The following is a 22,912-nucleotide window of genomic DNA, read 5'->3' as shown; positions in this document are numbered from 1 at the left end:
TAGGTTGCAAAACTCTTCTTTTCACCGCTTAATGTCATCCCTCAACGGTGTTGAGAATAACATGCTTATAGATACGGTGCTCAGTAGCACACTACAATTAAGCATATAATATATATATAATCTAATGACACTGCGCATTCTAGGTAGGCTGTAGGACGTGGACAAATTTATTTAAACTAACCTCATATGTATTGTGCGCAGCAGCTCATCCGGACTGTTAGCGCAGTTTTGTGTAAACATGTCCGTGGAGCTCGGCTTAGGCATTTGATTCGCATCTTTAACAGATGCGGCTGCAACTGTGCTCATGTAGTGCGCGAACGCGTTTGGCTCAAGCACCGCATCGAACTGACCTCGCAACCCTTAACGATGAATGCCATATGGCCCTCAAGACAAGGGTCCTCACGTGCCAAGCACAGGTCAAGGCTCGAAAGCAGCACCAGACTCGTAGGCCTGTTTGCGTGCCCAACTAGATGCACGCGTCACGTTGCACGCTCGCGCGGCGGCAAGAGTGTAACGCGACGTAGCGTGAATATTAAAGTGCAACGTGAATCATCCTCGCGCGGCACATCGCAGAAGGCTAGGTGTAATAAGACGGTACACGAACGTTATATGCCGTTTTTTTTTCTTTTCTTTTGTAATGCTGCATTCACGATGTTTGCATGGTTTCGAGCTCCACGCTAATAAGCCATATTTTAGAACGAACTTTTTCGGCGACATCAACGGCACGGACAATCGATTTCTTTGGGATTCCTCCACACGAGGTCCTGGCAGTGGCGCAACCTGCGTGGTGCAACACCCACCGCAGATAGCAAATGTAAAGAAAAGCGGCGCCAGTGCCTGCGAGCGGGCAATATTACACAGAAGTTATGAACTTTGCGCGAATGAAGAAACAATAACACAAGAACGAAAAAGGCAACCAAACCAAACGTGAGATCTGTTTAGTACGATCAAGCCTCCTTGTGCATGAAAGCTTAGTCCACGCCTCCTGCGTCCACGCCTCCTGTGAAGAGCCCTTGGGACTACATGCCTTCCTAAGATAAAAAGAAAATCTTCTGGCAAACCTGCCTTGAAGGAGTTTGCAGTGAATCACGCAATCGGCCCTGAAGCGATAAACTCCAACTATAGCAAGCCAAAGCTGAGCCAAAAGCCGGAAGGACTTAACCTGTCGGATGCGCACCGCAAAAACGAGGCACACGCTAACAAGAGGGACGCTGAACGGTTTCCCTGCGTGACCTTTCGTCCAAGGCTAATTTCGAGGACACGACGCGAAAGGACAGTGAGGTAAGCTTGTGGTCGGATCGCCGTGAGAATGTCGACGCGGAAGGAAGGGTGGCGGGGCTACGTTTACAAACACAACCGACCGTGAACGGAGCTGGCGAAGTGCGGTCAGTGAGTCGTTAGCGCGCGTCACGATGGCGTAATACGTTCTCACGACCCCAGGCCGCGGATGCCAGGGATGAAAGGCTTCTTTACACGCAAGTTCAGGGGTCACAGGCCGGTTCTAACAGACGTCCACCACTCTACGACGGTGACATTAGGTCAGCGGATGAGCGCTTGCGTGCCAAGGTTACCCACCGCGTATACGACGCAAAGGTCGCCATTGGCGCCCGCGTGTCTTACGGGTGCGAGAGAGAGAGAGAGAAAACTTTATTGTGTAGTCGTAGCGTTGCTCTCGTACGTGGCACTGAGGTCGCGAAGCCCATTGCGCCCATGAAACAACGGGGTTATTTCCTGAAAGGCCAGAACCGCCGACCTCCTACGATTGGCGTCGTTAAGCAGACACGTCCTACGCGAGTATCGTGAGGTCGCATTGCGTCAAGGAAGAAAGCACGTGTTGGGCAACTCTACACGCGTCAAAACATTGAACGCTCTTGCTGCTTATAAGGGCGAGTATGTTTTCTGGTCGACGTGGACATAATGGAAATGCACTTGCGTTTTAAGACACGGGTTCATGAAGGAAAAAAAAAAGGCCTTTGGGTAAATAAAGCCAATCTGGAGCCGTCTACTGTCGCGTTTTCCAGTGCTTGGCTTGTCTTATGGAACATTGAAACAAGTACATGAATATTTCGATCAAATAGGCAAGATATGTATACATTCAAAATAAAAAGGCTAAGACAATAATGTCAAAACTGCGCGTATTCTTTTTGCTTCCTACTTTCTCTTAATAAGCAATGATTTCGTGCTAAGTCGACCGCGTATCTGTCGTCTTGCTGAGTACGGAGAGCGTCGAAAACTACCACCTAGATAAGACCTGATGTACAGTCGTGAGACTTCATTGCCGAGTGTGAAAAAGACATGGGACGACAGCAAGGAAGACACAGGAGAGAATGCTAGCGTTTTCTTGGTTTCTTGGTATCGTCTGATGTCTTTTTCGCGCTAGGTAATGAATTCTCAAGTCTGTAATAAGCACCATCTAGCCCAACTGTCTTCTGTAATTGAGCCTCATGGAATATTATATCTAGAGAAGAAATACTATGTCGGCACAGTCGTTTCAGAAAGATGTTTCGCGCTTGTTGTAAATCGTTTGAAAGACTATTGCTCGGCTGCAAGCTTTCGTGTGCCGCATGTGGAACAGCGTGTAACGCAATGGCAACTGCATAAGCCGTCAATCCAGGTTTGACCTTCTCGTACACTACTGTTTCGAACAAAGACATAAAGCCTTGACTTCTTACACTGACGAAGTGTCACTATGTATCCCATTTGTCACACGAAGAGGCACTGCTAATTCGCATTCCTGTTTTTGCCAGGCAATCCCTGTTCGTGTTCAACGCCATCGACTTTCTGCGGGAGAAGGGCTTCGACGGCCTCGACGTGGACTGGGAATTCCCTCGTGGTGTTGAGGACAAGAAGAGACTGGCTGGACTCATCAAGGTACTTTTCGGTCTCTCTTATCTCCGCATGCATGATGACGGATTTTGGCGTTAGAGGACGCGAAACAATGTGAACTGAGAGCAGGAGAGGAAAGGGTGTTCTATTGCATCATAACCAATATTAACCTACTTACTCAGCAGCAAGTAGTGACAAGATAAATGTCTTCTAATATTGAGCGCAGCTTTCTGTTACTGGTCTTCCGCGAAGCCTTTTCTGTTAATAGCACATATCGCCTCTACATCATGCTCCAAGTGATAACTTGCCCACTACCTCTGTAAGCAAATGGTGCTCGTTGAAGTATAAGCCTTGTCATGCTCTTTCCTTTCTTGTTTTTAATTCATATCGTTTCGCACGCTTTGCACCATGACAAGTATGAACCAAATTACTCCGCAACAAGTATAATTATGACGATGGGTGGCTGAAATAACGACTCCGACATGTTTTTATAGAAAAACACGCACTAGTAGCTTCGACGGCAGCTGTCCCAGGAGCCGTAAAAGTTGCGGTTTAACCCGAAAGGTGAAGCATCGATTGCAATAGCACGATTAGTGGACAGCTATACAAAGTAAGGATAGTAGTTTTATCGGCCATACAAACTTGTAAACATAGGCATACAAACTGAATTAGCAAGCATAGTGTCATGCGCTCACAAGCACACGGGAACGCAGCTGACTCGATCACCTAGGAAACACGCTGTCACAACGCTGGAGTAAGCGCGGCAGCTGTAGCGAGCGAATTGACCTTCGGCGGCCGCTCGCATCAACGCGAACTAAGCGGCGAAAACACTGCGCAGGATGGACTCCGCCCCCCCCCCCCCCCCCCCCCCCCCCCGAGTACTGCGGAGCTGGCGGCCCGGGCGGGTGCGCGCGGCCGCCGGGGTCGTCCGGAGTAGAACGCACCCCTCCCCTTCCCTAGCCTCCCTCTGCAGCTTTGCGCGCGTCGGCTGGGACTGCCACTCCAGATGTTTGATATGCAACGTCCATTGGCTGCGCGTTTAATAATATGGTATCGTGGGCACTATAGCCTCCTCCATAAGTGCATGATTTGAGCCAACGGTGCCAGTGGAGCCAAAGTTTACAGGCGCTGAATACATTAGATATCTTTGAGAGCCTCCTCATTTAATCTGGCAGTTACATTAATTATTCTGTCATATATATGTAACGTTATTCGCACTTACAATAGAGACATATATGAGCCCAAGATAATTACAAAATTAAAATATCTTTTAATCTAACATGACGAAATGGAAGGTAGTTATAACCATCACGCTATAAGGATGAAATATTTGCTATTGATTGATACTGAAAGAAGCCGGTGCATCATTGCGAAGGGACTATAATAGTCAGCTGAAAAGTAGAGGCAAGAAGTGTGAAGGAGGGAAGAACAAACAGCTCCACTAACGTGAAACCTGGGGAGGTGCGAAGCATGCAGTGATGCACCGCTAATGGGCTCATACTGCCTTACGCAATGGCTCATAATCCCGTAAACGCGGCCTCCCCATTACGACGACAGAAGAGAAGTGAAATTCTACGCTGGAATGATGAGCGGCAACGCAGACAGCTGTGGAAGACGACACCGACGACGAATGCGGGAGCACTCGGTACGAGCGCGTGCCGAGGGCGAGCACGAGCCGCTTGCTTACCGTGACGACGACGACAGGAGATGCCTACAGCCCGAGCGCATAAGGTGCTTCGAACCTAAAAGCCGAACACAGGCTGGTAAAATGTCAGGACCAAAGATTGACGTCGTTCGGGAACCAGCTGCCGAGGTAAAACGGAAATGAATATCGATGTTGGTGCATTACGACAGTCACATCATATCCACGTGTATCTCAACAGAAAGTTTTTGAAGCTAAGAAAACATCATTATAAAGACAGCAGAATTTTTATTACGACTTGTGTTTAAGGTGCAGCAGTATAAGCTTGGGCTCTGCCAATTTTTCTTGCTTTTTGCTTGCTCTGAGTTAATAATGCTGGACAGAAGAGCGCAAATGCCGTAATAAGTTCGGTATTTCATACAAAAATTTACTCGTATTTCCAATATTTTCTCGAACTTTTTATTGGGTTTCAGCACCTGCTTCATGCTCACAAATTTTTGATGCAAAATGACGCAATGACCATTGTTCTACGTTTATCTAATTAGAGCCGAAAATTGTCTTTACAACAGGAGACAGACATAAGACTAATAATATTAAACGCAGAGAGGTCGGCCTAAGGTACATTTTCCTAGACAGCTAATGTGCGCTGAAAGAAACAGTAGCGGGAAAGGAAAAAAAATTAAGAAGATGAGTGGTGTGATGACTACACAGGAAATAGACAAAACAATGTATGGGCAAATCTAATCGGAGCCTTTCGTTCAGAACTGCATTTAAAAAAAAATCGGGTAAGGCCTAGAAGACGTGGAAGGAAAAGTTATGGCCACGCAAAATGCCCAATATAACATTCTCTGACAATTCTTGGTTGTAGAAATGTTTGTATTCTGGCGCATGCACTGTACTCGTGCTAAACTCTATGGAAGCATAGACATCCTACAGATACCCGTAGTGCTTGTGCCTAATAATGAAATTTCTTGCACTTTCTCGAAATAAAGTCCAATTCAAATAAATTCAGCAACATGCCACAGAATGACGTAGTTGTTGTCTTACGCTGGGCAGCAATGCTTTGGGGAAAAGTAAGATAAAATACGGGTTCGTGATGACAGTGTGCCAAGCTACACGACGAGAACAAACAAGGAAAATGACAGACACACATTGCTACTCTCAGCTACAGCTTTTTTTTTGTACGTGTACGATCTACATGCACAAGATGCTAACGAAAACAAACACAAGAATATCAACTAAACTGAAATGGCGTGACACACAGAGAAACTCACCATAGACCGGGTGCTTGTCTGTGATGTTTGCTTCTCGGTGGGCTTTTGTTTAGTCCTACTGTCTTAGCTTATTTCTAAAGCTCGACTAGACCTCACCAATGTGTTACTAACGGAAGAGTATCAACATTCAGATGGACACATCAAAGAGCAGAAACGTGTCCGCAGCGTAACCACAAGGTACTACGGAAAACATTACAGCTATAATTTCAGGATCGGCATCTGTTTTCTCGATAGTGACACTCAAAGCCTGCTTTCATTATTTTTTGCAAATTCGTATCCCTCAATACCTTCTGTCATCTTACTTTGGGCCCGATTCAAAATAAAAGTTTTTGTAAACACCAGAACGCAGCCGCATATTGAGCAATACATGCCTATGGCCAAAGGAGCATTATTATAATACTACAAAAGTTATTTCAGGTAATTTAGACATGCATAGTTGGTAATTCATGCTTATCGTGTACGCGCGAATAAGTAATCTGTACTTGAAAGTAACGCTGGAGTGTGCCTAGCATTTACCCGGTCTGATGTCGCCCTGTCACGCTGTACAGTCTTATCAGGAATGCCAACCAATTAGCCCAACAACGTCATTTAGCCAATAAAAGACGGGCCTTCAAAATGGTCTCTGCAAGAGAGTCTCTGATGCCAAAACGTCACCTCACGGCTTTCTGCGTTCCGTGTTGCAGGAGCTGCGCGTAGCCTTCGACGGCGAGGCGCTGGCGTCGAAGAAGCCCAGGCTCATCCTTTCGATGGCAGCACCGGCCAGCTTCGAGGCCATCTCCGCTGGATACGACGTCGAGGAGTTGAACAAGTGAGCTCAGGATACATCACGTGTTCTACTTGTCATATCCTCCTCAGGTGCTTTGCGCGCCATACTGCTCGCCAAGACAGCACACCGAAAACGATAACATTAATGAAATTAATTATGCAGAATACGTTCAGAATACACCTTTCAACGCCTCTGATTGTTCCCGAGCTTCAGTTATCGCACGGAGTTCACATTCTACAATATTGCCAAACATGACACCGCAAGACTGAATCTGGGCATTAACAATGATAAAGCGGCAATGACATTCCCTGAGGAAGATTTAGTACAGGCTGAAAAATTCTACACGGACAGACAGTCCCAGCAAATCCAATTCCTAGGTGTCAACTACTGTCTCACTAAAATTCAGGATGCTGAGAGTTTTCAAGCTTACCTGTTCATGGCATGAATAAGTTGTCATGATACGTATTACAACGTACCCAGCAGCCACAGGTGGTTTTGCCCCAATATGCGCTTCTATTGCGAAGTGTTTCTTGTCTCACGCCAGAGATTTTGCGGTACGTAAGTATGAGCAGGCTACAATATTGTGTGTCGAGTCCAAGTCCCTTCAGCAGAAAAAAAATGACGTGCCCGGTTGCGGGTTTCAACCATGGCCCGCCGGTACAAAATCTGATGCTATACCAATTCGATCCCAAATGCAGGCGTATTCCGTTTGTTCAAATGCGAACTGACGCTTTGACACGATTGACACGTGAGTCATGTCACAGAGCACCAGTTTTATTTAAAAAGCGAGAGCCCGTGAGCCCGCGCCAGTTTCTACGAGGCCACAAACGCTGCGATGGGATGCGCAAATAATTTTCTATCTTACCACTCCAATTGGCGTGCGTCACGTAGCATAAAAGCAATAACGCTCCAGTGTACCGCTTATTTCACCGCTAGCGGTTTTAGACTGCTTGCGACGCTTCAACACCTTCAGGATCGGACCAATTTTTGCGTCCTGTTCCTAGTGGCAGCTAGCGCTTTCAGACACATTGTCACATTCTACCGCCTTAGGGATCGTTCCAGATAGATAGGGAATAGGTTGCAACTTGCCACCGTCACCCTATTGCTGTCATTACACATACGTTTATTTTATTTATTTACCATACACAGCAGCTCCCTTCATACAAGCACGTTGGTCCATCTAACGTTTTGCAGAAATTCAAACGATGCTGGATAACCAGCCAGCTTGAAAGTGCTATATCTGCATCAGTTTTTCTTTTTAGCCTTCGACGGTTGAAAGGACGCCACTGCGTGGGTGCTGGTTTCTCGTTTCGAGGAGTCGACTTCGCCTCTTGCCGCATGCACGCTAATTTGTTCGAAAGAATGACGACTCCTTTCCTCGTAACCTTTCCGAGTTCTACAGGAGGGGCACAACGCAACCAGGTCTCGGCTACTATGGTGGCTTTGTAATAATTAGGGCGTGTTTAAAATAGTAACCATGCTCTCTAAGTATGCCCACAAGCCCGAGTTCAAGCTACCTACAGCAGCCAGTTTCTATTTGCCCCGGGATTTTTTAGCGTTCTGTTCTTAGACGCTCACTGTCAGGTCTGGTGGTGTTGTGAGGGGCTAAAGAAGCGTTTGGTGCTTCCAAGAATCGAGGTGTTTGAAGTGACAATTTCAGAAAAACCGCGATGCTGGCTAAAGCTAAAAAAATTACTTGCTGTCCCCGTAGGCACGTGGACATGATCAACATGATGACGTACGACTTCCACGGAGACTGGGAACGCCAGGTGGGACATCACAGCCCGCTGTTCCCGCTCTACACAGCCAGCAACTTCCAGAAAAAGCTCACTGTGGTAAGCAGGGCGCTCCTTTGTTATTCCTAAACGCCTGGAAGATGATGCTCAAACGTACAGGGCTGACATATGTTAACAAGGACACGCAACCGAGTGGGCAGAGACTCCTTCAGAACCCTATTTTGACATACAACTGCGTTATTAGCTAGGTCACATGTGTGCATAGTGTCAGTGCCTAGAGCCAATGTACCATAGGCGCTTCCTACCACTAGGGTTAGGAGGCACGTGTTGTGCCACTCCGTTTCATTGAACTAGTGCATGACTTCAGGATGAAAAACTCTTATGATACCATGGCTTTTCATTTTGAAAGTGTGTTTCCGCTGACAGCTAGCAAATATTTTAAACGTTTTTTTGAATACGTCGTCATCAAGCACAATTGAAACAGATGGTCCGACACAACACGGGCATCCAAATTAGTTTTGCTAGAGCTGACATCTGTCACTCAGAATATTATGTTACGACGTATTGAAAAAGGTGGTATACAAGTGCACAGCAGCCCTTTCGTAGCTATTGTCCAACGAATATATACGCAGGGAAATCGGCCATGCAAGCTCACGTCTTTCAAGTGATTGGGCCTGCTCTTGCCCTAAATCTGCCGGAAAATATACCGCCGTGAGGACCTGCTTCAATCCGATAGAGACGGGGCCAGTCAACACCTGTTGTTCGGGCCCTACCACCGCGATGTCATTGCCTCATTCTGAAAGTGTACGGTCGCGTTCTATCGTCTTTTTTTAAATAGGTCCTGGCACAGAATTCAGTGCCATAGCTGTACCCGCGACTTTTGCGCTGACCCCGTGCCCACATGAGCCTTCGGGTTACATACGCTTGTGGATGAATTCTCCGGTACTACTGATGTGCACATTACCGGCTGTTGCTAACAAAATAGATGGCCTGTAATAAACCGAATGTAAATAAAACCGTAACCCATGAAGTAGACCAGTACGCTACGTACCAAAATACTACATGGCATTAGGGCTTGTATGGGAACATGCGGGTTTCCATATAGCAATCCACATGAACACGTAGTATTATGTAGACGGGGCGTATGGAACACGCGTGCTTTTTCAATACGGTATCTGTTGCTTCAGTTAAGACGCATTACTGGCCTAGCCTTGATTTCTATATGCTCGACCGTGACACTTTCGGCGGCGACCACTACACTCTTTCTGTGTGCGGCGCAGGACTTCAGTGCGGGTGAGTGGGTGCGCAAGGGTGCCAGCAAGGAGAAGCTGCTGGTGGGCATCCCGACGTACGGGCGCACCTTCACGCTGGGCGACAACAACCTCACCGACATCGGGGCGCCATCCATCGCCGGTGGGAAGCCCGGAAACTACACGGGAGAGACGGGCTTCCTCTCCTTCTTCGAGGTATGAACGAAGAGTTGTTTTCTTTGAAGCGAGGGCCACTTCTTTATTCAAATGTATTTTGAGGATGGATGAATTCATTGCCTTTCTGTCCTGTTTACCGCTTTGCCTTCTTACACAGTCATCTTTCCAGCAGTGTAATGTCGGCATACAAGTATAGACATCTGAGAGCGAGAAGCAGTACCTGAAAAAAAGGTGTTAACTAGACTGAACACCGATTATCAACGATACGCTGGGGAAGGGAAGAAAAACGACGAAAGTGATAAAGTAAGGAACAAAGGAAAGTTTTTGTAGGCACACAAATAAAATCATTCAGTATATATCATTTTGCTTATTGCGGTCACCAGGCTCTCGAAGGAGTTTGCAGAGAATGTAGCTCCCAAAAGTGGTGAGCTATAGTCTTTCAGACTCTCTACAATGTAGAATCTTTAGACGTTCTTCTTTGAAAGAAGTACAACACTGGACCTAAAATCTATTGTGCTTTCGCATACTGATAAGAAATGATGAATAATTGATTAGTGGCAATTGATTTTTTCTCCAATATTTTTGAAGGCTGTCGAATTTAAAGTAGCACGTTTTTATAAAGAAGTATCAGTTGATAAAAACCATACGCCTTCAGTTCTTAATATTTAATCTTTGTCGGTGTGCGTGTTGCTTACCACGGATCGCTTCTAACTTCTCCGCTTCGTCATCAGCTGGCTTTTTTTTAGCAACTGGCACTACGACTTGTGCGACTCGTCGTCGTCTTCTGAGACGGCCAAAAGTTACATACCGTGAAGTGCGTCCCGTATATGAGTGCCGGCGTTTATGCGGTTAGCTACTTATTCTCACATGCACTGTAGAATGTCACAAGGTTGCATCTCTTTCACGGAAGAAGCCGAGTTTTCCTTGCAGTAAGAGATGTGCCAAGGGAAAATGATGCGTTTGAGAAATTTAGAAGCATGGTTGCTCATGGGTATTTTCAGAAAGTGTGCTCTTTATTTGTGTGACTGTCACGCGTCTAGCTTAGTGGTCATCACGGAATTATACAAACTCATTGAACTCGCTGATTACGATACATGGTGAGATTTTGCGAGTGTTTATTGACGCTTCGTTTTTCCACGTGAGAAAGGGCAGTGCACCTTGAGTGTGTCGGAATTGTGGCAGGCAGAACAACGCCTATTCATTCGTATATTAACGAAGTACGGTAGTTATCGAGCAACCATAGCCATAATGGGAACCTTACAAACGTAATGCATTGGTGTATGCTTTCAGTCTTAAAGAAATGAACGCCGATACATGTTCTTTGCTTGGCTAAGTTAAAACTTAGCTGAAATGTCTTACACATCTTACACATGCGATTTTATGGCGTGCCTTTGTGCTTAATCATTTCGGTATAGCAATACTAAAATTCCCTATCTGCACTGACCAAATCAGTCTCACTTTGGCTAAACTGTTTAAAGGTGACTCCATTGAGCCTTGCATTTCTACACGAGTTTGTTAACGTAGCCACCGACGGTGCAATACGGAGGAAATATTTCATGGTATCGACCCAACGCCTCCGGAGTTGTAGCGCTCGTAGTTAGCAATGAATGAGTGGATATTTATTTAAAGAAGGGATGACTCTGTGGCTTACGCTGGTTGGAGGAGGATAGGTAGAGTCACCTAACTTTGTTCCTGTAAGCGCTTTCCTAAAAGAAACTACTAGCACTTCAGAAGATGCCAATAAGTGCTTCTTAAGAATTCTACACATCGCACAGGAGAGTGTAAATAATCGACACTGCTACCGCGTTTTGATAACTCCGATTTGATGACACAAATCAATCCGCTAGATGGACAACGTATGTCTATTCAGCATCCGCTTTTGTGTCAAACAGATCTGCGATCTCCTGCGATCCGGAGCAACGCTTGTCTGGGACAACGAGCAGATGGTTCCTTACGCCTACAAGGATGACCAGTGGGTCGGCTTCGATGACCAGAGAAGCCTCAAGCTCAAGGTACGGTTACCGCATTCTGCTTTTACCAGAAATGGTAAGGAACGTCAGTCCAACCGAATAAGCTCTTTGGCTACAGGTTCTACTTGGCAGGAAAGACCCAGTGCGTGAACGTACAGTGTTACTGCTGATTTGGTTGGACGCTTTTGTACAGCGAACATATGTATAGCATTGACGAAGAAGTGCCAACGTACGCGCAATTAAGTGGGGCAGCCGTTTAGATTGCGGCACTAATTACAATGCGCAGCATTTTCCTTAAGATTATTTTATAGGCAAATATAAAATATAGGCACAGCGATATATCAAATTTGCTTTCTTAAAAGCTGTCTCAGAATTTCTCTCATAAGAGTTTTGCTGGCTCCGAAAATCGCGACTGAAAGACAACGCCTTTTCCTCGATTTAAGCATCGCGACACCATCTCAAGGACCTACGTCGGCCATGACAGCGCGCAGCGCCTACTGCCCTTGCACTACATGAGGAAGTATGGAGTCTCTGCGCTCCAAAACGTTAGGTGCGCCATGTCACCGACTCGGAAAGGACAATGAAAGGGCGCCGTGCCTATCTAAACAGTGATCTAATTATCAGTGACCACAGCACTGACTACAGACAAGGGTTGTGAAGAGCAGTGCAGAGCAAACGCGTGCGCTGTATTTTTCAATATAGAAGAGGGTGGGGCGGGGTAGCGGGAAAAGCTATATGGCAACCCTCCTCCGATACACCCTTTGCTTTTAGCGTGCTATAACACCGTGGGTCATTTCGCAGACACTCAAGCTGAAAGAAAAAAAAAGGCGTCACACAATATGATATCTATTATTTATTCCATACCCACTTACCGAACTTTAAGATTGTAATGTATATCTGATGCGCAGCTTATTTTGAAGGATCAGCAACCATGCAAAAGGCTGTAAATGTACAGGCTATTGACTGTCGCGCAGTGATAAAAGTGTAGCATTTTTGTTTCAGTAGTGTCCTTAGGACAAACATAGAAAACTACTAAAACTAGTTTCATCTTCCAAGAAATGAAAACCAACCTCCACAAAGATCTTCACTGTGCTGTTCAAAACAAAAGACCTGAAGAACTAACGATGCTAACATAGGTGGTCCGAGTGCTGCTTCTTGTGCTTACAGTTCATGTCTTCACCATTTTGAAGCAAAAGCCTGTATATTTTGGCCAATCCTGTGTAATAAAGAAACTGCTAGTAGACAGCTCAATGCCTTGCTAGACAAAAAGCAAAAAGAAGCATTGAAGACGCTCATGTTATAAGAAATTAAAGTTTTTGAGCTAAGTTAGCCCCGTCGCTCCCCGCATACTCGGCAAGCTGGCCAAGGGTGGCTATGCTTCCCCCCATCCCCCTCTTTTCCCCTGTGTGCACGCCTTTGATGAAAGGAAGAAACAGTGACGTGATCTGGCTAACTAGCCAGTCATATTCGAAAATCTCGGCTTCCCTGCTACCCTTTACACTATTTCTGAAATAAATGTCTTGTGCTGCATAGTATAGGAAATGAAGTTCTTCGGGATAAAGCAGCGTGGACACTTATATCGCGTGCACATATATCACATCAGATATATCGTCTACAATAATAAAAACGTTACATATACCATGTTATTTCTTGGAACCTGTCTCTCGCGTACAGACTAAGTGCGCGGAGTATGAGTTGCCGTGGTAGTTATTTCGGCACGGCTTGGTTGCTCCTCTGGCTGCTTGAAAGCATATGGCCTAGATTGAATAGTGTTTCAGTGCTTTGGGAGATTTCACCACTTCCTTCTTTAGGACCTGGTAACACTGACGAAAGAGAAGGGACCTCTGGCTATGAGACGGTAATTGGCTTTAAAGATAGAAATCATGGCAAGTTATTTTGCGCTAAACTGTAATAAAATTGCTAATGCCATAGTGAAATGCAATTTTTGACACTATGAATTATTGAATCCTTTTAGCAGTGAATCATTGAATCCCTGTCAGTCGACTTGTTAAGCAGAAAACCACCATAAAATGTACGAGAGACAAGTGCTAAAAGTGAAACCATGCGTTTACCTAGGAGAAACGTGAGAACAAGAAAACAATCAACAAAATATAGATCTGCAGCACGAGATATCTTGAAGTGGCATCAAAAATAAAAGAAAAGCTAACTATAAGTGAGTACATGCAATGTTTCTCTCAGATGCGTATCTTATTTGTGGAAATTTGTTTCAATATATCGACATGCACCAATTTGTTTAAGACTGTACGTCACCAAGAAAACTTGGCGACAGTGTGCTAGTTCAGCTTTTTTCTATAAGTACCTCTTTTTCTACACTTACTGCTTGGATCTGCTTTTCTATGCTGTAGCACACGTCATAAGTGATATGAATCAGCTAGCCCAATAAATCGCCGTGCGGATATTACATGAGTATACTGTTCAGACGCACTGAATACGTATCTGTGCGCAGGTCCAGTGGCTGAAACAGGCCGGCTACGGAGGAGTCATGGTCTGGTCTGTAGACCTCGACGACTTCAAAGGCACATGCACTGGCCAAAGCTACCCGCTGCTGACGGCCATCAAAGAGGAGCTGAAGGGATACAAGGTTGCCAACCTGGAAGTGGCCTCCTCCAACGTCTACAACTCTTACGGACAGCTCGTCGGTAAGGTTTCATAACTCGCCCATTGTTACCAAATTACGAATGCAGTAACAACACTCTCAAGGCAAACATTTGAATACGATTACGTTCGAGCATGACAACTGGCACAGTAAAGCTTCACGTTCCTAATCTAAGCACGAACCGTCAGTAACACGTGAGAAGTTCGATAGTGTTCTACATCTGCACTGGATATAGGCTGAGGTGTCGTTGCAAGAGGACGCCCGAGACAGTAGGGCGCCTCTCCCTCCTTCTCAAGACCGGTCAGTGAGAAGTAGAAGGTCGGGATATTCGGTGTTACATGTCTCATTCATACAACGCACAATTAAAAATAGGCATGGGATACCTAAGATTTCACTGACGAACGCTGAATTGCAAACATTTTATTGCGAAGTACGTGGTATTATAACTCGATGAACGAGCGAAGCACAAATCCCCGAAAACTTACCTTTTTTAGTTCCCTGCCACGGTCACCCGGCAAAATTAATCGCGCATGCTGCCACATAAAGACAAAAGAAGAAAAGTCGCTCCTGTCGTGGTCTTCGAGCTGTGTAACCGCCGGCCAGCTTTTCGTTGCCTCCGCCCCCGTGATGTGGTGGTGCAACCTATAGTTGTGCAGTCCAAGGCTACGGCTAATATGCAATATATACTCCGAAATCGGCAGCAAGAGATCGACAGCGACGTCACGCCACATTGGCATAGCTTCCGGAACTACTGGGTGCGCGGACGCCCTTATACGTGCAATATATATATATATATATATATTGCACGTATAAGGGCGTCCGCGCACCGAGTAGTTCCGGAAGCTATGCCAATGTGGCGTGACGTATATATATATATATATATATATATATATGTATATAGCAGGCTATATTAATGACCACTGCAGGACGAAGACCTCTCTCTCCCTGCGATCTCCAATTACCCCTGTCCATATATGTACATATATATATATATATATATATATATATATATATATATATATATATATATATGGACAATTTGCTGCATGTGGCACGCGCAGCTTAACCCATTATGACCCCTGATAAAACTGGCAGTGCGATTTTCATCAAATTTTGTGAATACTGGAAAAAATAACCCAAATAGCACGTCTTCAAAACATTTTTGCGATATATTTACTGGTTCTCAAGCTAGCATGGGTGCACTACGTCTAGTACACTGGGCGCATGGGGTTTCAATGGCCAAGACACTGTCATTGCACTCCTACCTCCTTGTATGAATGTTTTCGAAGTACCCTTTTTTGAGCTCCAAAGTGGCCGTGCACATCTCACATCTCCGTGATGGTAGGGCGTGACAAAATCTGCGTAGCAGCTTTTTCCCGATTTTTTTTTCGGGGTAGTCACCGTGACCATCCGCCATGAGCGTGCAAACACACATATAGTGACACCCAGCAAGCACGGGCAACGGCAACGCCGACATCGCGAGTGCGGCTAAGGTTTGCTCAATGGTGCTATTTCAACGAAACCATTTTGGCGGAATATTGTTGCAGTCTTTGCAAAACAAACTGCAGGCGTTAACGGCGAAAGCATCGGTGCTGTCGTCATCACCTTCCTCCTCACGTGTATGTTCAGTTAGTTCTCGCGGCACAATCGCGATATCAATGTCCTCTACTATGAACTCTCAACTGCATCCAGAGCATCGCACAAGCAACAGAACGGCTTCTTTCCGAAGAAAAACTCTGTATCTATGCTTGAATACAACTAAACGAAAAGCGTCGATTTGTAACTGCTAACGCCAACTGTACTATATCATGTACATCAAATTTTGTACGCGGTTTTGTTCTTTGGGATGAAGGCGCAGATTCGACATGCTCAGCATATGTGTTAAGCACCGTAAAAAGCACAATGCGAATACATAAATCAGGCGACCAGAAATAAATGAAAAGCGAGTACACATCCCAGTTCGTCGCGAGTCCGCAGTTTTGCTGAAATTGGCACGTAATTTTTAGATATGGATTGAACAGCAAATTCTACCCTGTGTTAGGGTGTGTGTGCGGGTCCTCTGGGTAAAAGAAACGGAAATAACCAAAACAAAATGTTCAGTTGTTCAAGAGGTAGGGGTGCGAAACCAAGTATACTAGTTATAGTATAGCAGGCGCTAATGGGTTAAGACATTGTGCTTTAGGGATAATCGAAGAAAGCTTAAACTAATCGGTGGTGGAGTATAGTTAGCGTAAACGCAAGGGGATACGCAGTACGGAATGACATTTGTTATTGAGGTAATAAATTGCTACTAGGTTTCGGCTGCAGCTTTGTTAAGCTGTTTCAGAGAGCCTTTTTTGCAGCTCCTCTGTTTTTGTTTCAAGGTGGAAAATAAGCATTATTATTATTATTATTATTATTATTATTATTATTATTATTATTATTATTATTATTATTATTCTTACTATTATTAAGTCTGTAACGGCATTTCTAGATCCAACAGTGACATTATAGATCGGGTCCAGAAAAAGTTTCTAAGCATATATCATCACCACTTTGCTAACACGGACTCTGGGCCTTGCTCTAACAATGTTGGATTATTGCCATTGCCCTTACTTCGCTGCCGACGTAATCGCGCTGACCTGCTGTTCCTTTTCACACTCCTTCACGGTATCCTCATGTGTCCCGAACTCCTCAGTTGTATCCTGTTTTGTATTCCGCGCAAGATCACCAGAGAACACAGACCTTTCCATGTTGCTGCCGGTCACCACCAACACCCAACCGTCCACAGAATACACAGTCTTTATAACGCCCACTTTCATGACCTTGATATTTTTCACAACTCTCTGTCGTTGTTAATCTGCTCTGAGCTGTCCGTTGTTGTGTCTTAGTTTCGCATTTTGTTCAACTTCCCTTCTCCTCCTTTTTCTTATGTATGCATTTTGCGCCTGCGGTTACATGTATGTACACTTTTCTTTTCAAGATTGTTATTTTTTATTCATTGTTTTTTTTACTGATATCCCCCTGCTGTATTTCTGTTTCTATGTATACGTGCGCCAGCACCTAGACCTCACGGTTGTTCCTGGGCACGATAAATAAATGATTAATTCATTGATTATTATTATTCCCACTATTATTGTTGGAACAAGTTCGGTCGCATAAGCCTACATCCTGTTTCAATGATTTGCTCAAAGTACCCATCCATTTAAACCAGCAGAGCACGGTTGACAACACTAAGCGATTGCATTTCGCACAGTAGTTCAGGAGCTGCAGTCGCGCAGTAGCGTTGATGCGCATGGTGTAGGAGTCTTTCGAGACAGTGACATACCAGGCGGCGCTCTCGAACCTTTACCAACGGTACTACTTGTTCCCAGAACTATCTTCAAAGCAGCGTTTCTTCTGTTACGCAGATCCCGACGAGGTTGTGTGTGACGAGGAGGACGGCCACATCAGCTACCACCTGGACAAGAAGGACTGCACCATGTACTACATGTGCGAGGGAAAGCGGCGCCACCACATGCCATGCCCCACGAACCTCGTGTTCAACCTTAACGAGAGCGTGTGCGACTGGCCCGAGAACGTCGATGACTGCAAGCACGTCGCCAAGAAGTCCTAGTAGTCCAGCCCGTCTCGCGTCTTTGCAAATTTCGCTACCTTGTCGCCGTCGTCGCCCTCGTCGCCTCAACTGAACAGCGTATCGCCGCGTAGCACTTTGTGGAATTGTGTTTTGCGGTGCTACCAACCCGATCACAGAAACTTTCGCTGGCGTTCTGTAGCTCTTTCACAGGCTGCATTAGTTTCGGCATTCTATTATTGATTGACGAAGTGGCCTTCCGGCAAAGAAGTCGATCGTCATTGCCGCAGCGTACTCGGCTTCAAATTTATCAATTGGGTGGGCATAGGCAGCCATGAATTTTAGGTCACAGATGAAGACGTTGCTCCATCAATGAACAAGATGCACCCTGGGCACACCGAGTTCGTTTGAACAATAACTAGATTTGCCACTAGTAAGACAAGGTATAAAAAAGTCCACTTTGGAATGAAGGCTCTGGCCACTAGAATCGCTGGGCGGTTGGTGCGCGCGCTCTTCACTATTTCGAGAACATTTTGTGCACCAGAAGGCACGACTTCATAATTCGTTTATTCACTTGCGAAACAGCGGGCTTAGTAAGCAAGAAATATCTGCTTTGGGAGCACAGAGGTCACTTGAATAGCATGACATCACAAATACTATGCAGCATTTCTGGGGCGTTAGTGGAATTCATGCAATATTTCCTCTAAAGCGAAGAAGGGCAAATTTTTGTTGCTGGCAATACAGCCAGAACTCATCTCCTTTGTACTTGGAAACGTTTTTAGTCTCACTTAAAGCACGTCTTATTTCTTTATGCATTTGCACTGACGTTTAAATTGAGCTACAATATTTCCCATGAGGCTTGCACGCGACGACGGCCGACAATAATAAGCATCGGAAGTGAATCTCTCTAGGCGGTGGAACGGGTGACATGCTTGGTTATCCAGCACCGTTTTTTGTTGACGCGAACTGCCTTCGTGTCGATTAATACACGTTTGCGTCGGAGCGTGGATATAGTGGTCCGCAAAATAATAAAACAAGGCAAGCTACGCATTTCAGAATTGTAGCCCGAAAGTCATGACCCAAATGCTGTTTCGGAGAGGTCGGCAATCGCGAGCGCTGTGGCGCGATTATCGAGAAACGCTTATAATTGCGTCACCTGCTGTTGCCGCCTAAGAATCTCGATTTTAGGCATTTCTTGATGTAGAAAGTGTGCCTGAGATTTTTGCTTTGTTTCTTAGGATTATTGTGCTATTTAGATGATAGCAAAATGCAAATAACGAGCTGTGCAAGCGTACTATCGTGGACAGACGAAATTCGCTAGAGATAATCAGTAGAAAATCAGGAAACTTTCGAGATATTGTTCAGTGTAGAAACCTAAAGTGTCCTGAATAAATGTTCTTGTGATACGGAGTTGTGTGCAGGGTTCAGTGCCCGATTACATAGGTTTGAGTTAATCAAACCCGCGTGCTCTTAACTCCTCACAATTGAATACTAGTGCTCGCATTTTGTTTGTCCACGATAGTACATACGAAAAGCATTGAAATTGTATACCTTTAGTTTTTCTTCCATCTGTCCCCCCATGTGTCACAGTCGTCGACAAAGCCTGGCACTTGACAAATGAGTTAGGGGCGATGCTCAAGTGACGTGCAACCGCAATCGTCAAGTGAGTAATGGCCCATATTGAGAGACAATGTGCCTTAAGTATATACATGTGACATACACACAGTGGCCAATGTCCCAGCAGCCGCATGTCTCAAACTGAACGTTCTAACCTAGAAAAAGCTGCCCTGTGGCAAGTAGAACTTGGAATTATGCTAGAACGAGCCGGTACTTAAATACATTCATCATGTTTTTTTTACAATCAGTAAATTGAAATTTAACTGCATTGCCGTTTGCTCAGTGAACTGGTCCTGTGAAATGTTTTTCGTGAGCGTTCACTGAAGTTTTCATTGAAGCTTCTTCCCATGAATATTTTCGTAAAGACTTCTTTGGTCTCAAGACAAAGTGAAATATGACTTGTAGTTAACATAAATGAGCAAGGCCACAATAACACACCCCAAACATGATCATTCCTAAGACGGAACTGACTCCTGAGCAGTGCGCATTTTAAATTGTTTTATTTCTTCTTTATTGACTGCCATATTGTGTAATAATGTTCTTTTAGTGCTTGATTGAACTCAAGGTTTTTCGTTGTTTTGATGGCACATGAAGTTATGTGCAAAGGTTGCAGTGAAATTATTAACTTTCATAGAAGTATGGTGCTCAAAAAATGTTACGTTACTACACTCCGCAGACCGCAGCCGATGTAGAGCCAGCTTAGGCACTGCCTTTCATGTAGCGTAGTTGAGCGCTGAAAACACGCTGTGCCACTGAGCTGGCACGTGACCAGTGAATGTATGGATGCAGAATATCAGGCTTCTTCTGAGAAATGCATCGCACCTGTATGTTTAGACTAGTGTGGCGGAAGGGACGTCAAGGTTTAAGAAAAACAAAGTGACTTGAAAGATCTTTTGACTCAGACATCGTCATCAGGAGGTGTTGGCTAAGTTTGTTTTGGAGGAGACAGGAAGAAGCAAAGTTTGTTATACATATTATACATTTATGTATTGTTTTAATACGTTGCAAGAGTATTTTGTGTTGTAAAAGACATTTCGTGCTAGTGTAGAATGCGTGTGCAACAATCTATATTTCTGACGTGAGGAAACGTGGAACAGGTGTCAACGTTTTGGGGGACATCGTATTCCGCCAATGCATCTACATATCTATTCCCTCTTTAACTTCTTTTACGTCGTTTTTGTCACGAACTACTTAATTTCGCCCGCTGCAGATTGAGGGTCGGTAGATGATGAGCACCAGCTTATCTCAAGATCAATACTTCTTGATTACGTGACAAGCTACTTGATCTTTCCTCTCTATTTTTTCCGTTTGTTAGTTGCAGACAATGCTTTCTTTTGCGCGAAAAGCATTTATTCTTGAAAGCCATTTCCGAACCTACCTTCCAAAACTACTCGTCGTAGGTATTGCGTATGTGCTGTGTATGGTTGTTTCTATGAATTCCCCCCCAAATAGGCAGTTTTTTGTCGTTTAGATAACAAACCAAGCATGATCTGCCAGTCACCAGAGGAAAAAAAAACGAATGTTTTGTCTCATGTTCGCAATGCTCAAAACGGTTGACCCTGCCTTGCTGAGAAAGTATTTTTTTACGGTACCTTTCGTGGGCCTTGAAATAAAGCGCCCTATCTCAGCGAAGTTAATCTTACAAAGTGCCGACGGTATTACGCGCAGAAGAACGGGGCGCGCGTTGTTGTGAAATATGCTGTGCTTAAAGTTCAGCATAGCACCCACATCTGCAGGTTCGCTTTGTTAATTTCTGCATGACCTGGTGCACTATCCAAAGAAAGCAAATCACCTTTAAACGTGGAAACTAACTAAAACGCGAGCATAAACAGCGACAATAATTAACCCAAAATCAATTTCCCGCTTCAGTATTCAAGTGCTAGGAAAACTTTATGTAAGTGAGGAACTTTAGAACGGTATCTGACAGAAAAAAATCCAGTTGGCTGAATAAAGCCGACGACTAATGAAATGTAATATAACGCATTGCACCCATACGTGGAATAACAATATCAAATATTTTCCTAGATGGCAGGTCCAGGTGCTTGCGTTTGTTTGAACATATCGCCTCAATCGTATTTCTTCGGTCTTGGAACGCCGTCGAGAACCATGCGTGCGTTTTGAAGGGACCAGACGTTTCTAGGCCTGCTTGTATTCAAGGGAATACTTTCATTGCAAAACTAATAGAAAGAACACAAAATAAATGTTAATATATTTACCACCGGCAGACGAAATGTTCGAAAGTCTGCAAGTTTCTCTTAGGCCTTTTATTCGTGTGATTAGCACAAGAATGACTACTGCCTGTGACACCCTGCTGGATCAGAATTGCAAAAAAAGTTGTTTTACGAATTCAAGAATTTTCAGGCAAAGGGGCGAGGAAGAATGTTACGTTTTGTTTGTTTCACTTTAGAAACTTGCACGTCATACGGGAAGTGTCACTTTTGGCAGTACGGAAAAGACTTAGGTACCTCTATTCAAGTTCAGGTCTCATCAGCTCTGTCCTGGTGCCCTATTTGCTGAATGTGACAATTTACCATAAGCCGAATGAGTGATGTCAACCCCCCCCCCCCTCCCCCAAAGCTTCGAAACAAACAACAACAACAACAGCAATAGGTTTGCCGTTTAGAGACGGCGTACAGGATAGCTTAAGTGACAGTTGTTTAGGAAAAGATACCAAGCGTACATTTGTCTTGTCTCACGAAAAGTAGGGTGTTTTCTTTTAATTGAAAAACCCTATTGGTATCCAGCCTGGGGCATGCCTGGTATGCAACTGGGGCAGAATAATGGCATGAATACATGCGGAATATCTTTCGTGCCCATATATGTCTGGTTTAGCGAGTCATGTTGTCCTTCTCTTCTGTGACAAATTTGAACAAATATTTCGCTCTTGTCGCCCCATTTACGAGTTAGGTGTTCGCTTTCAGTGTGAACGATCGCCTCGTGTATTTTCCACAACGCGTATAAGGCTTGGCACCAGGGCTGACAATTGGGCCCCACGACAAGGAGACAAGAGTTCGCTCGGCGAAAGTCTCTATGTCAGAGTTTCTTATTTATTATCGCGCATACCGCCTATGACACTTTGCAGATTGGGTGTGCTTTTTATCTTGTTTGTGTTTTATCTTCTTCTCAACGTTGTCCCTATACCGTGTCGCGCTGTGTGCTCCGAGCGGCGTGTGTGGGTCTCGCTCGACGAGGTCTCGGCACTCGAGCTTCTGTACAAAGTCGGCTGCCATCTGAGAGAAAGAAAGCGAATAAATACAAACAAAAACACCAAAGACGACTCCTTCTATCATCATGGCGCGGCATGTTGCATTCAACAGACTGGGTAACTAGCGCCAGAAGATGATGGTGATGACTACGATAACGATGTTGATGACCTGAAACCATGGCGCACACCCAATAAAGTGGATTGGCGGAGACCCGAGTGACGCAGGTAAGATGGATTCCTTGAATGTACATTTAAAAGCGCGACTAATAAATGAAACGA

The 22,912-nt window shown here is 44.8% G+C and overlaps 1 protein-coding gene across 1 annotated transcript in view; it reads left to right on the top strand.

The window, feature by feature from the left end:
• The window catches only part of LOC119453428 (probable chitinase 10), a 174,305-nt gene extending 151,605 nt beyond the window's left edge, over positions 1-22,700 (top strand). Inside the window, exons 10-16 of the mRNA XM_037715455.2 lie at positions 2,748-2,871; positions 6,426-6,550; positions 8,220-8,343; positions 9,525-9,710; positions 11,564-11,683; positions 14,109-14,301; positions 17,648-22,700. Of these exons, the coding sequence (XP_037571383.1) occupies positions 2,748-2,871; positions 6,426-6,550; positions 8,220-8,343; positions 9,525-9,710; positions 11,564-11,683; positions 14,109-14,301; positions 17,648-17,853 (1,078 nt within the window). The 3' untranslated portion in view covers positions 17,854-22,700. The remainder of the gene's footprint in view (positions 1-2,747; positions 2,872-6,425; positions 6,551-8,219; positions 8,344-9,524; positions 9,711-11,563; positions 11,684-14,108; positions 14,302-17,647) is intronic.
• The last annotated feature ends 212 nt before the right edge of the window (positions 22,701-22,912 follow it).

Source organism: Dermacentor silvarum, chromosome 5, assembly GCF_013339745.2.
Source record: "Dermacentor silvarum isolate Dsil-2018 chromosome 5, BIME_Dsil_1.4, whole genome shotgun sequence".
NCBI lineage: Eukaryota > Metazoa > Arthropoda > Arachnida > Ixodida > Ixodidae > Dermacentor > Dermacentor silvarum.
Note: the sequence above shows the minus strand (reverse complement) of the source record. Positions and strands in the feature narration are given on the sequence as shown.